The following is a 15,432-nucleotide window of genomic DNA, read 5'->3' as shown; positions in this document are numbered from 1 at the left end:
TCAAGAAGTCATTGGCTAAAAGAACTCGGTAGACCAACACTGTTTGAGGAAATAGAAATGGACGGTGTCAGATTGCCTTGGATTAATATTCTAGAAGCATAAGCTAGAGGCAGCCTCGATTATGGGTTTGACATGTTTTCTTAGCATGTAAAAAGACTTTGCTAGCGTCAAAATGGAAGAATGAGTCACCTCTGTTGCAACGGACCATCCAGGTGTTTAACCATAGACAGCTATAGAAAGAAAATCAAAAGGAGCCAGAAGGTTGTCATTCAAACGAATGCATTAAAAACCTGCAAGTGGCAGGAGTAGACAGGGCCGTATCCAGGTTTTTTTCCGGGGGGGGGGGGGGCACGAAAATAAAACTCCATAAAACGCATAATTTTCTTTTTACATTAATTTTTGTTACGTTTTTACGAGTCGAAAAACATTTCGGGTGGGGGATTCAAAACCCATAACCCCCCCCCCTTGGATACGGCCATGGGAGTAGATCTACATTGTAAATACACTGCAACTGTTAGAGGTCAAAATATGCAAATTCCAGCATTCTGCAAATATGGTGTATGGTAAAGAGAAATGGCTAAGTTGGTCAACTTTTTCGTGATATAGCTAGGGCTTCCTTCCAGTCAAATATTGACAAGATGAAACTTTGTTATATCTGTCAAGTGAAACAGCCACTCAGAGAGGTAACTTGCACTTTTCTTGGTCTTTAAACCATATTTCGTAAAGGGAAGCAATCAAAGAGAGTGACAAGCTCCAAGCTGCTGTCGAGCTCCGTTGGAGCTTGACAACAGCTTGTGAAAGTTGCAACACAACATTGGGCAATCATTGTTAGCTCTCTGTCTTAAATAATAAGGATAAAAAAGAAGGATTTACGATATTTCTTTTAGTGTAATTTACTTGGCAAGTAAAGCCAACTTTAAGAAATAATTTCTTAAAGAAATAAGTTTCTTAAAAAATAATTTCTTAAAGAAATAAGGGACAAAAAAGTGTGTCCCTTATGGCTCAATAGATATGAGGAAATGCTCGTAGGAGAAGTTTATACAGAGGACTCTATTCGAGGTGCTAATTAGTCTAGCAATTTTTTTACTGGAGTATCCGTACTTCGCAAACAAGTCGGCTGTTAAAGCAGCTATTCACCATAAAACGCTGAGTTTCAAAAGACCAGTCTTCTCTAGCCAACAGGTTCCCCAACTGTTGATCCTTACGACCATTAAGAACCCAGCTGATTACTGGGAAAGTTAATCTCGTAAATAGCAATAACAATCACTTTGGGAGCCTGTTATCTAGCCCTTTAGGTAGTTTCTGCATATTCTACTACAAAAAAGTGTTTGTGTTCCAAGCCAACATTTGCATAATAATATTCTTTTGGATTGAAAAACAAATAACATTAATTTAAAAAAATACCGATACTTTATTCTGTACAACAGTGCACAGTTCCAATGCTTTTTTTTAACTTGCCCACACCACTAGGTAAACAAGAAAACACAGCTTTCTTCACGGGTTCCTTTGATTTTATCTTACTGGACGACGGTTATTGACACGCAAAACGTTTCCACGCCCGCGTCCTTGGTTTGGCCCTGGCAAACGGGGTCTAATATGCGGGGCTATAAAATTTGGTCCTTGATAGTACCCATTAAATGGCCCTAGAAAACAAAGATTCTTGCATTAGCACCTTATTGGTTGGGAAACAAAAATATAGTTTTCTATCCGACGTAAATGGTAAATTAGTTGTTGGTCTGCGGTAAAACATGGAATCATTTGTGTATTTTAGTAGCAGAGACTCTTAGGGGTCTTATGACTAAAGACAACTAGCTTCCTTTCCAGACAGTTTTATATTGTTATCTTGTATCTGTCATCGGCGGCAGTAGAGGTAAGACCGTTCTGCAAACTACGCAGGCAGCTCTGACCATTGAGCTATGACAACCACTGACAAAATGTATCCAATTTCACTTTTTCATGTAACTTTGGTGGACTTAATAATAACGGAAATACAACAAAAATAGAATTTTTAGCGACCAAGAGAAAACTGTACAACTAAATGCCATTGTTTATTTGTATTATGTTTTAGAGGTAATTTCTTGGCAAGAAAACTACTTGCCAAAACTACTTACTTGGCTGTATGCAGTTTACTATTTCTTTCTAAAAATCTATATCACTAAGTTTATTTCAATTTGCTTAAAAAAAAAGCATTTTAGTCGCTTTTGTGGTTTCTAGAAGTTTAGAAGCTGTGTTGTTAGTAGTAGTAGCAAAAGTTTAATAAAAGCCAGCAGATTAAAAGGAAAACATATTTAGCTACCTGAGCAGTATATACTATGCCAAACATAAGCCATTACATCTTTAAATTAGCCTTTTTACCAACTCTGTGCCTCAAGGTTAGCTTAAACGCTTCTTTGGGGGGGGGGGGGGACTGACAGGGTTTTGTTCCTTCTTGCCTCTTTGACAGCCTTACTGAGAACTTAGATGTTTACCTCTAAATTTATTATATGATAGAAGCATATATTAACGAACATACATATATAATAGGTCCTTTGCTCCTAAAATACGGAATAATTATTTTAAAATAATTACTCGATGCTAGTATTCAGTTAGAAGTAAGAAGATGCACTACACTCTCCATACCTTTAATTATATTCACTCAAACTACCTATCGTAGCCCCCCCCCCCCCCTACTCTGAACCATCTCCCTTGTGGCAAATGCGACTCAGCTTCTCGTCAAGATTTCAGCCCAGTTTCTACTGATAAAAATATTGTAAATAAGTTAAAATATCATTCCCTATCATCTTGCTAACCTGCGTAAACAGAGTAAGCTTAGACAAGCTCCAAGGATTGCTTTAACTAGTTATTTATGATCAGAGGGGTGCTCTTTCCTTTTGTGTTCAATTTTTATTAAGGCGAGTTGTCATCCTTGACATTTTCCAGTGTGAATAGTGGATTTGGGTTAACATCAGACCAAAAAATTCCCCCGCGTAACTGCAGCTCAACTTCAATTGCTTATTTTTATTCTCGCCCAATTAATGCTGTCTCACCAAATTATTTTTTTCACTTAAGCACTGATAAGATTCAACTCAATATCATCAGTGCAAACAATCTTAAAGTTCAAGAGTTATGTGCTAGTTTTAATTTTTAAAGTATGGTCACTTTCCCAAATACAGAAATACACAAGTTTGATCTTCTGCGATTTATTATCACCTCCCACCCGTCCCTCTGTTACTCAGGTCCTATGCTCATCTTAAGTCCCCAAGGTACTCCCCCCTCCTTCTTTTTCCTGTAGTGATTGATCAACTGATAACGAGATTCCTCAAATGTGGAGATATATTGACAATTTGACCAAGTTAAGGTGCCACGACAAATAGCATATACTGAATCAACTTTCGAATGAGACTGCTTAAATCCAGATTACGTTAGCGGTAATAAACCCAAGGTTCTTTAGCTACAATTAATTTTAAAAATAATGTAAACGCTTCTTTTTGTAACTTTTGTAGAATAAAGAATAATTCTTGGAGAAAGGCTTTAGTAGGAGATATCCAGAAACGTCCTAATGCACGGAGAGAATACCCTTCTTCCCTTCCATGTATGTAGGTAACTCTCTTTTTTAATCACCTGAAATATAACTAGAGACCATACTAGGTTTTCATTCGTCATATTATAAATTAAAAAATAATTTGCCAATCAAAAGGCCCAATGGGTGGGTCTAGAGTAAATTCCTTTGATCAAAAACTGAATTCTCAATTTAATTTTCTTTTATAGAAGATGGATAGTGATGGTGAGCGTTTAAAAGAAAAAAAAAACAAGAAGAAATAATAAATGATGTTTAATTTTAAAAATTTCTGATTTTTCTCCTTGCTATCTTAAAAAGATATTGACTAGCTATCTATCCCAGCATTTCATTATCTATCTTCTTCTAGCATTCCTCTTCTTTTTTTCAAAGTGAGAGGATGACACGTTAAAGCTATGGAGTTATAAGGACCCTAGTGCTTTCATTACTGATAAAATATAAGAGCAGCACGCCAGGTGGGCTAATTTGCCAAATTTATTCACAAGCAAATACTCCTCACAAGATATGCTTGTTAGGGCTTTGTTTTCTGTTCTAGTTTTATCGTGACGTATTTTCTAGTACTAATAGATGAAATGAATAACACTGAAAATGGTAAATTATTTTACAAAGAGCTGCAAGGCTTCGAAGAAAAGACAAATTATACAATGAATTTTATTAGACATTTCTCAAATTTGGATCACACGTTGAGAGCTTTTCAGTCTTTGACAATTCTCTTCTTTTGCATGTTAACTGGTCAGCATATTTTCATCAGAAAAAAAATGCAGTATCAAGACGCTTGCAGCTTTTCTTGTTAATAGTAACAACACATCAAAGGAATACGGTATTTTGCTATAGTTGGGCCTAATTCCATTTTGGTACAATTTTTCAAAGTTGTCTATTTCAAAGCTAGGCGAAGGAAAACTTACCATACATATTATAGTCTAGCAGGTAAGTATGAATGGAAGCATTTGGAGCAGAGAGTCCCATTTGCATGCCGGCATAATATGAAACTTTAGCTTTCCTATCTTCCTCAGCTACTTTAACAACCAACGGTAAGCTGCTACCTTCCAATTGCTTTTTATTCATCTCCTTTATGGCCACCTCGGCTTCTTGCTTAGTATCATATCTAGGTATACGTAGATAGAAAATGTGTCAAATTTAGTTTCAAGAAAGCTTTAATAGTCATTGATTAAACAGTATAAATGCCTATACTGATAAAGTAAAGATAGGGTACTTATCTCTTACAGCCACCACATCTAAGAAGTGAAGTTAGGTTAATCCTACTGAAACGATTCTTACTTCATGATAAGCAGAATAATTGTAGCTAACACATTTTGCTTACAGACTCGCTATACTTTACCCCCCCCCCCTCCCTACTGTGCAAATATATAGCCCAAATTATATTTTTTTTTTCCCAGTTATTCTTGCAATGCGTTTCAACCCCTGTACCTGTAAATTGAATCAACCATGAGGAAACAAAAACTGGAAAACCAAGTTACGGGTGGGAAAATGCATTGAAAATATATAATTTGGGTTATATATTCGCACATTAGGGTGAGATGGGGGTAAAGTATAGGGGTCTGGATGCAAAATGTGTTAGCTACAATTATTCTGCATATTAATAAGTAAGAATCGTTTCATTTGGATTAACCTAACTTCACTTCTTGGGTGTGGTTGGCGGATGTATGGCATCTCCACCATGGAAAAATCTCAAGTTTTCAGATATTTAAAATGAGCTAAGAGCTAAGCGATATCCTTTTAGGAGATATCTTTAGACCAAATTGTGGATATATTTTGGGTCGTATCAATCAAATTGACTTGAGAAATGTCATATGGAGAACCGCTTAATTAGTTCTGGCAAAAATGCCAATTCGAGATGGCAATGTAATGATCACGTTGTAATTGTTAGCTGATTATTCAAAATTTAGACTGCAGATTGGCAAAAGTTAGGTAAATTGAACAAGTGAATTGGCAAAAGTGAGGAAAGGAAACTTAGGCGAATGCAAATGCAAAGCCAAAATTCACATTTTAATAAAACATGCTAATGTTAATTATTACGGGTTTTTGTGTTGAACTATGGGCTATAACACTACATCTTCAAAATCGATGACCCATGAACGAAACCCTAGGGATAAATTTCAGATTAAGGCTTCAACCAGTAAATCCTCCCACCGTGATTCCACCATGGTTAAAAACTAAATTTTAAGCATTTATATTCTAAGCATTTATAGTACGAGTTCTTAAGGCCAATTATTTAAAAAATGTCATTTTATCCACCCCAGCAGAAATAGTTCCATAAATGTCAATGTGTAACTTTATATGCTTGGACCGAAAATCTCCGACTCTCCCATAATAAATTACAATCGCATCTTCTTTTAAATAAATTCCAGTATGACTAGTTGCAAATTTTCTCAAAGAGGGGAGGGGGGCTCTGCTGCTCCAGGAAACGGGTGCTTTTGCCAAAACATGCCAATTTTCTGCACATTACCATATATGGCTCGAACTTCTCATACGTGAAAAGGGTCTTTGGAAGGAGCTAGAGCGAGGAAACTGAATCCTAATCCGAAAAAAAGCACATATGTGGCACCCATTAATATAAGAAAATTCCAAACAATATCCATAGCTTAAAATCTCATCCTGAGCATTGATAATTAACGCAAGAAACTTATAACAAAGAGGATCATTTCAAGTCATTAAGACAATGAATTGAAGTTATCAAGTATTTTTCAGTAGGTTGCATCAAAATATGGCTAATTGTAGAAAGAGAAAAGCCAAGGCAGATAGTCCAAGTAATTGAGAGGCAAATGTTAAATGGCTGCGGCACGGGTAAATGGCGGGAGTAAGTATGGCTCTTATTGGACACATACTTGTTTGTTAGTTTTTGGAAAGGCACACCTGTCTAGAGTCTCAGGCATGTCATAGATTTGAGTATTTTAGGCAATAAATGAAGAATACTTCAAGTTAAAAGATGTAATTTGTCTGTAAAAATTGGCAACCCCAAACATATAATTCGATTTTTTTTTAATTCATTTAAATAATGTCCAAGAGATCGTCAGCACTGTTTACTGCTAAAGCATATTTGATTAGTATGACTAGATAATATTAGATACATTTCAACAAAAAAAATCAATAAATACACTCACAAACCCCACACAAAGGCTCCATGGCCTGAAAAAAAAAATAAACAAGGCAATGTTTGATGCATAAATAGTCACAAGCACAAGAAACTTTTGTTTCACTTTTTCTTTTATTTAACCCCTCTACTAGGCCAGATAAATTTCACAGGAAAAGGAATAAAAGTGACTAAGATCAGAGTTTTAAAACTGCCCTTTTACGCCACCATGTTTTACAATGATTAGAGTGGAATTGTTTACGGTGCAATTGAGTAGTATGCTAACTAGTCCAAGACTGTTCAGTGTTGTAGATTAGTCATCATCATAAAGCCATCCATAGTCACTGTACAAACAGAAGTTAAAATTACCTTACAAATCCAGCTCCTCTGGGAAGACCCGTTTTCTTATCTCTAAGTAGATTGCTCTGTATAATCGAGCCAAAACATTGGAACATTTTCACGAACTCTGAATCAGTTAACGTCCTAGAAAAGAAGTCTTTTTGTTTCTCAGGGGGAAATGATATAAAAAGAAGATGGGTCCCATAGATCCATACTAAATGTAAAAGAAGCTACACAATAAATACAGAATAGACTTCAGACAGGGTAATTACGAAGTTCACAAAGCAACTATGCGATCGTAACTTGAATAGTATTAGACATCCAGTACTTGCAGCATAGATTATTAATTTTTTATTTGTATCTCCAAAGAGAGTTATTGCTGCTTCTTGAAAATCCCCGCATACCTTGCATAAATTTGCTTTCTACATTTAGTCATTCATGGACTTCTGATAAACATATTGACCGCAAATTAACACACATTCTCGTAAATAAACTACAAACAGGAGAAAACAACACATTCCATAAGCAAAGTAAACAACTTTGCATACTACTAAAGTAGAGAAGACAAAAATTGTGGATTTTTAAAAATATTTTAAAACAAAAAAATGTCAATGTAATATTGGTTTTTAAAGCTGCCCTAGATAATATTTTTCATTTTAATCAGAAAATCTCAAATTCACATCGAAAAGTACAGCCATACATGAGCATGATAAATACATTAAAAAGGATAGAAAAGAAAGAATTCTCTAAGTTTAAGGACATACAAGCAAAAAAGACTCAGCAATATCAGTACTTAAGGCAACAATTAATAAAAAGCTTATGTACAGAAGAAAAATCTTCCAAGATAGGCCTGAGCTTAAGAAAAACCAACTTACTTAGGCAGGTTTTGAATGTACAGATTTGTCTGTCGCCGATTTTCCCCCGGTGGTCGAGCAAAGGAAACTTTGATTCGTTTATTCTGCACATCACAGCCGTTTAACTTCTCAATAGCCAATAGTGCATCTTCCGTACGAACGAAATTTACAAAACCAAAACCGTAGCTCAAACCAGTCTGAAGGGATAAAGATAATGAACCTTAAATAATTGTACAGCTAATTAGGAAATCCAAATTCCGGAAGGGTAGACGGGGGCCCCAATTCCCTTGTGTTCGACCAATCGGTAACAACAAACAATAGTTCAAAATTTTGACCTGATTTAACCAAGCTCTATCAAAATCTGTATCTCGGTCGGTAAAACAGACCGTAAGAGTGACCCGTCAGTTTTTAAAATGCCTACCCCCGCCCTCGCCAAAATCTTGGGAAGTTGTAACCCTACCAATGATGACGACCATTCTTCAAGACTTGTAACTAGCTTTATTCAAATCATCTAAATGAAACCAGTTTAGAATTACATGATGATATATAGTTTGTCTTAGATATACATCTTTTCAAATACTGTTTCTCTTCAACTCAGCTGCAATAGTTCGAAAGATGGTATGAAACGCATTTTGTGGAGCTAAGATATACCATCCATTGCCAAACTAAGCAAACTGGATTTTTTTTTTTTCTCTATTTTCCTTTAGTGTATAGTATTTCCTTTGGTATATTAGTATATCTCTTTTCCTTTTAGTATATATATTTTGATTATCAAGATACGAGGTCCTTGACTTACTTGCAGAAAGTTTAATTCGGAGCTTTGACATGACTGGTGACTTCACTTATCTCGAAAGTCTAGAGAAAACTTTCCCTGCCGAAACGACTGATTGTCGCTAAGATGAAATCCAAACATATTTACCCGAAACAATCCAAACTTATCGATATATATGTCATAAACACACTTTGGAATCTCTAAGCCCCTTGTTTCATCTATTCGTAATTCTTTGTAAAGAGCAATGTAAAGAAAAGGATCAATGGGACCTTTTTCCAAGCTTTAAGAAATCACCCACAGCTGAAATGCGGTGACGGGCAGCAGCAATAAACACTAAGTCAATCTCACAGACAGGATCCTTCTAAACGAGCATTGATACTCGATTCTCTTGAAGATTGAAGAGAATAATAATAAATACTTTGTTAAAATAATTTATATTTTCAATGGGTTTTTTTCTACGGGTTTTATTCATACATATTTTATGCCATCGTGTGCGCCGGAACACAAGAAGGCCGTATGTACGATAGGAAAGGGTTGCCACCCGGTGAAAAAACCCACTAGATTCTAGTAATTTTTTGGTTGATTTAGTGATTTTCTTCACTAATCTAGTGATTTATGTGCTGATTTAGTGATTTTTTTTGTTTAGGCAAAATAAAAAATCACTAGAAACAGTGGTAAATCACCAGGGGTGGCAATCCTGGGTAGAAATTTTCGGAAGCAATAGTTTTCATTGTTTCATTGTTTTCAGCAATTGTGGACATAAAGCATTTCTAACTATAAGTCAGACCATGTAGATTTCAATACTGCAATTTTTATTGATGTCTAATCTCTTCTCTGGGAGATTTTCCTTCTATTCTTAAAATCCTGTAAATATTCCTTTACAAGCTTCTTTTCATAATTAGCTCCAAATTTTTTTAGTCGAATATTTAGGAGCAGGATAAAAAGCAGTATCTTCTCTACTAGTGTACCCTAATCTCGGACTCTTTACTTTGAATCACCACAAAACAAGTATCATTTTTACCAAGTCAATGAAAACCATAAAAAAATGTATATGTATATTGGACAAAAAATTATCTCATCTTGATAATGTAATAAGGAGGAAAAATACCATGTCTGCAAAAAAATCAAGAAATTTATCCCATTTTTGCAATAGAGATATTTCAGGGTTTAATAATCCCCCCTTCCAAAAAAAAAAAATACTACCCCTACATACATATAACCGCGTACTTTTTGATTAGAAAATGGCCTTAAACCGGCCTTTTCCATAACTCTTCCCTCTAAAAAAAAGATTTAGGCCTTTCCCAGTTAAATACTACAAGAAGAAGACTTGTCTTGGGTGCAAACATTCAAAACCCTGAGGCTAAAATGAATTTTATGATTAATGGATTTTAAGATTTTACCTCCGTTCATGCCTTGCTCTTCAAGCTAGTTTAGGACACTTCAGAACAAAATGCGGACCGAATTTCGTCAGTAAACACAATACGTTGTAAGTTAGCGCATGTTGTGAGTAGCTTGTGAGGTACGTGGAAGGAAACATATCCTGTTATGTATGACACATATTGCCATCTTTATTTCACCTATCCAAGAATATACGTCCACAGAAATGACGAAACCACTTCGACGACGACAGAGATATGTAGTATGGAGAATATTTTGGATGCTTTGCGCAAAAGTAAAATGCTTCAATTCTCGTGTTGTTCTCCTTTAATATGAGGCAATTTATGTCAGTCACTAAATATGGCTTTAAAATAATAAACAGTGTTTTCAGGTTGGGCGTCCTTTAACTGCTCTAGTCTTAAATTTCTGACTTTTTTCTCTTAACAATAACATGTTGTTAGAGGAAATTTTAAAATATATTTATATTATATAAAGTGATGTTTATAATAGTAAAAGTAAACTGTCGCATAAGTTATATATTAGTAAACAGTAAATTAGTGCATATTAGCAGCCACTAGCATAAGCAGATAACATTCTGATTTGTCCTGTTTGCATATATATTCTACGCTATGGTACTGATCGGGCTCATTTGTAAGGGGAAAAGGGTTCTGGGGCACTTCCCATTGACACTGTTTCATAATTCCCCTATTTTTACAAACGACGTTCCTCCTCCCCCCGTAATAAACTCGGGCGTATGTATGTAGCCGATTCTATCAAACTGAAATTATGAAAATAGATCAATCCTTGGTCTCCCGATTCTAGAAACAACAGAAACATAACATCGCAGTTTTCTACCCTAAGTTACCTGTTTATCTCTGGCAACTTTTGCGTCAGCAATCTCTCCAATTCGCGAAAAAAGAGAAAGTAGTTCAATATCCCCATATGTGGCAGGCAGATAATTGATAATTAAATTTGTCTTTCCAGCAATTTTCAGTTCATCGCTATTAGTTTCTTCGCCATTTTCTAAATGACCTACAACACAAACAAATTACTTGAAAAGAATTCGCCAGGACAAAACATATATCTAGAGAAACAAATATCTAAGTACAAATTCAAACTAAGCGTTAATAGCATCATTCCAGTATACTATTGTGCTGGGGGAGTAACACTTTGGTTTTATCTTATTTGTTTCATTTTTCCTAAACTATACATTTTGGTTTATTGCGAGACAGCGGGAAGGGATTTTACCGAAGTGAAGACCTAATGCCGGATTGCTGAATAAGACATAATATTTTGGAAAGTTATGAATAGTTCTTAACTGGAGCCAAAGAGATGGTTATCGCTTATCCTTGAGACTTTAGTTCAGCTCTTTTTGTAGTTTAACATAGTTCCTTACTTTTTTTTTGAAAAACTTTTTTTTTTAAACCCATTCTCAATTTGACATAAAAAGGCAGTTACCATATTCTTTACACATGCCTACCCATACATGGAAGGAGGATCTTCCCTCTCCTAAAAATTGTTTGGGGGGACCTTTCTCTAAGAAATATTGAAAAATAATAGCCTGAAAAAATCCATTTTCTTATTTTAAACCCCCCCTTGCCCAGACAAAATATTTTGCCCGCTCCCCAAAAGATTGAACATGTGTGCACCTATGTTTGTAAATCTTAAAAACACATATTATATTGAACTCGTCACAAGGATTTAATTGTTACTTCTTTTTCCTTAATTCCTAAATTCGGGGCAACAGGTATGATTTAATATCTGATGGTTTTTACCGAGGTTTTTAGATAACTATTGAATCTCCTTTTGCAAGATTCAACAGAGAAACTTTTAAGGATAATTTCCTCATGAAGATCATTCCAGATCGAGGTGCAACGTCGGATGAAGCTGTTCTTCAAGTGCTCTGTTCTCGGCTTGTCAGCCTAAAGATAATTGGACCGAGCTGTGTGCCTTCGTGTCTGTCTTATTGGTTCGACAATTGGGGGCATAATACGAGGAAAGTTCAACGAAAGGATGTGAATATAAGTACTTGTAGAAAATAGCCATCGACGGTACATCAAACCTCTTACTAACAGACTGGAGAACAGCCGAAAAAGCAATGACAAAGGCCCACTCAATTCGGCACTGCAGGTCTTCAAGACAATATTAGGAATATTGTCAGGACCCATGAATTTGGTTACATCAAGACTCTGCAGAATGCGAAGGACCTTAGGAGTGGAATAGTTCAGACGATATGGAATAGATCCATAGACCTTTATATTGACACGCCGTACTCTCAAACTTCCCTGGACCAACAGAATAACAAATAATTTGTTTTCCCTTCTCCTGAACAGTTGACACTTTTCTACATACGCGGGTAGTCACACACATGCCCTAGTATGTACTCATTCAATCGATGCACAAGCGGGCTCTGAAAAGCTTATGACCTAGCAAAGACACTAGACATTTTTTGCTTAATTTTATCTTACTTTTCTACAAAGTTTCCTTAGAAGTCTATGATCTTCTTGTAGTAATCCTCCCATCTCTTCAACTCGTCCAAATAGTATCTGGTGTCTTTATCAGCAAAACATTTGTTTACGAAAGTGATACCCTTTTCTTTTGACGAAATTCTCTGTCCTCCAAGCATTTCTCTTTACCAATGAATAAACCAAGTAACGATGCATAGTTTGCTCTTTATAATGTTTTTTCCTCTTTGAGGATAATTGAACCAGAGTTTTTGCTTTTTTATAGCTTTTTCGAGCTTGTTTTTTTTTCTTTTATTTGAGGTGTATAATATAGTTTCCAAACTTCACCTTTAGTGTTTGATCAGAGCCAAAACTCTCATTCCTTTATTGCACCTAAACTGCACCAACAGAGCACTTGAATTGTTCCTTTGGACATGTTTTGGTCTATCGTAAGCCAACACAGCATCCAGCACGTGGACAACTTTCTCACACTCAAAATTTGACTCAATATGTGACAAACATGTTCTTTGGGCACAACATAGACTCTGCTATCTCTCTCTTCAATTCAACGGACGTTTAGCACAATCTGGTGAAGTTTATCCATAATATCGTAAGTGGTTAGAGTTCTTTGATACCCTGAACGTTCGTTGTCTCTCTAGCTGGTATTGCTACGTTTAAATTCATCTGCCTAAAATTTAACATCGGTAAATGATAATATAAGATCCCCGTACACAACTCGCAACTCATCTTTGATTTGCATGGCCCACTTGCCTTTCAAAAACAAATATCTGATGACGTCCTGATGCTTGATTTTTTTCAATTTCACAAAAACTCTCACATTGGCTCATTAACACGACTATCAAAAACCAAATCCCGATTTACACGACCCCATTAAACCCCGACTCCCCCGTTCAGCTTCTTTGGCAATTCCAACGTATTCACCGATCCATACCGTTACTGAGAGGTTCCGGAAAAGTTTTGCCTCCTCTATTCTGGAGATACGAATTCGGCAACGTTTTTCTTCTTGCCTGTGATTTTGTTTTATCCCCCATCCTTTCTTTTTCTATTTTTCTGTTTTTAATTTTTGCAATTATTCGCACAAAGTTCATTTTAGTTCTTGGACTTGGATTTTTTTTTTTTTTTTTTTGGTTAAATTTTTATTGACCATATTTATTCTTGATTGGTGTTTATTTTCTTGCTGTATTATTTGTTTATTTGTTTTGCTTTTTTCTGTTTCTTTTCGAAATATGAAGCAAATTCGGCTCTATTAGAGCTTGTAATAGCCTTTGGAAAATAAATATTATCTTATCTTGTCTTACCAACTGTCCATCCAAAATGCCTGAAATTTTAGAATTATCTTTCCAAGAATCGTGCAACCACATAATCTACCTTTATTGATGGATGCTGCCGTCCCAGATTGAGGTGAGAAACTTTTCAAACCACCCTCATATTAAATTCAATGTAGGCTCAATTACTTTTCATGCTTAAGACTTGGTACACACAAAAAGCCTAGACAAAAAAGAGAAAGATATATCTAATAAGATCAAAATCAATATGTCTTTAATCTATTTGTAGCCAGACTGAGTTTTATTCTTACAGACCAATCAAAAATCATGCTTTCATACTTTTATAAGTAAATTTGATTAAATTTTCAGTACAATTAGTTAAAATACCAAGGACTTTAAAATAAAAACATTTCTTACATCTTCGACCCACTTTATCAGTATTTATACCTGAAAGACGCGATTTTCTACGACTTTTCTTTTGATGGTTCCAAAATTATGAAGTTCTTAGAGCAGTATCACACTTTCCTCATTGCTACCATATTAAACAAAGAGAAAAAAGGGAAAAACTTTTTTTCGTCATTAATGATCTGATGACTCTCCAAAGAGAACTACACCTTCATAGGAAAACTAGACCTTCCTAGGCTATTTGGTACCATTTTTAGCCTATTTGTTGGCGATTTTTAAGCATGTTTCTTTTTTATTTATTTAGCACCCACTTTTACCAAAATCGCTTAACTGCATCCAAAGGTATTTTTAACTAAATTCGAGTGTCTGATGTTTTCCTAATTTTCTCAGACATTTATGGTTCTGCAAATTTGTACTTAACGAATCATATTTTATTTTCGCCGTCCTTGGTCCATTTAAAAGTACCTTCCAGACTTCCAGACTTTTTTCTGTGTGGATTTACAAGTGTTCTCAGCCGATGAGTTACAAACCTAAGAATTTTTCTCTCAAGTACTGAGGTTACATTTGGTCAGCCATACAATTAATGCCAAGATGAAGTAGATTCCTTTTACTTGACTAAACTCGTAAACTAAACTTGAATTTAATTTTTGGAAAATGGGAAAAAGTTCTATCAGCTTATTAAAGTTTAGACTACAATCAATATCAAAGAAATATATGCACAACTTAATTGTTCACTACTTTAAAAGCAAGCTCAAGTTTTACCCAGGCACAGTTACCATGCACATTTCCCTATGGTTTAACCCCCTGTTTTTCTGTTTTGTTTTTTTGGGGGTGGATATCGAAAAAATAGCTTTTCTTACTATAATTTAAAGCTTTTGTTGAATTTTATAGAACTAAAGATTGATTGTGTTCCAACTATTACCTGACTTTCATGTCCATTTCCCAAGAATCTGCAAACAAAAGCTGAATTATTGGGAAAACTATCAGCTAAAGCCACTAGAAAGAGAAGTAGGGTCCGCCCCCCCCCCGTCTATGCACAGGTGTGATACTAACTAACGATCGTGTGCGATGGTACCGTGCAACATTTTCGTTGTGCTAATCAAAACAATTTAAGCTGGGTTTTAGTAAAATATTAAGTATCAATTTTCATGGAGAATTGACTAGCTTTATGTAACCAGATTCTGTCTTATTTGAAACGTATTTGAACATTCTTGATTTGACATTTTTATTCTAAATCATATTTACAGATGCACAATTAACAGACAAATACAAGTTTGTGATTCTAGGACTGATGTTGACAGCATGTTG

The 15,432-nt window shown here is 35.4% G+C and overlaps 1 protein-coding gene across 1 annotated transcript in view; it reads right to left on the bottom strand.

Moving 5' to 3' along the window:
• Positions 1 to 1,341: 1,341 nt before the first annotated feature.
• LOC148953083 (sex-lethal homolog) overlaps positions 1,342 to 15,432 on the bottom strand; it is a 57,401-nt gene continuing 43,310 nt past the window's right edge. The window contains exons 3-7 of the mRNA XM_089088288.1: positions 10,855 to 11,021; positions 7,862 to 8,037; positions 7,017 to 7,130; positions 4,462 to 4,661; positions 1,342 to 1,643 (exon numbers count right to left, since the gene is read on the bottom strand). Coding sequence (XP_088944414.1) covers positions 1,513 to 1,643; positions 4,462 to 4,661; positions 7,017 to 7,130; positions 7,862 to 8,037; positions 10,855 to 11,021 — 788 coding nt within the window. The 3' untranslated portion in view covers positions 1,342 to 1,512. The remainder of the gene's footprint in view (positions 1,644 to 4,461; positions 4,662 to 7,016; positions 7,131 to 7,861; positions 8,038 to 10,854; positions 11,022 to 15,432) is intronic.

The sequence above is a fragment of the Artemia sp. Qi Xiang Cuo genome, chromosome 4 (assembly GCF_049724085.1).
Source record: "Artemia sp. Qi Xiang Cuo chromosome 4, ASM4972408v1, whole genome shotgun sequence".
NCBI classification, from domain to species: Eukaryota; Metazoa; Arthropoda; class Branchiopoda; order Anostraca; family Artemiidae; genus Artemia; species Artemia sp. Qi Xiang Cuo.
The sequence above is the reverse complement of the archived record's forward strand: the minus strand, read 5'-3'. Positions and strand labels throughout refer to the sequence as shown.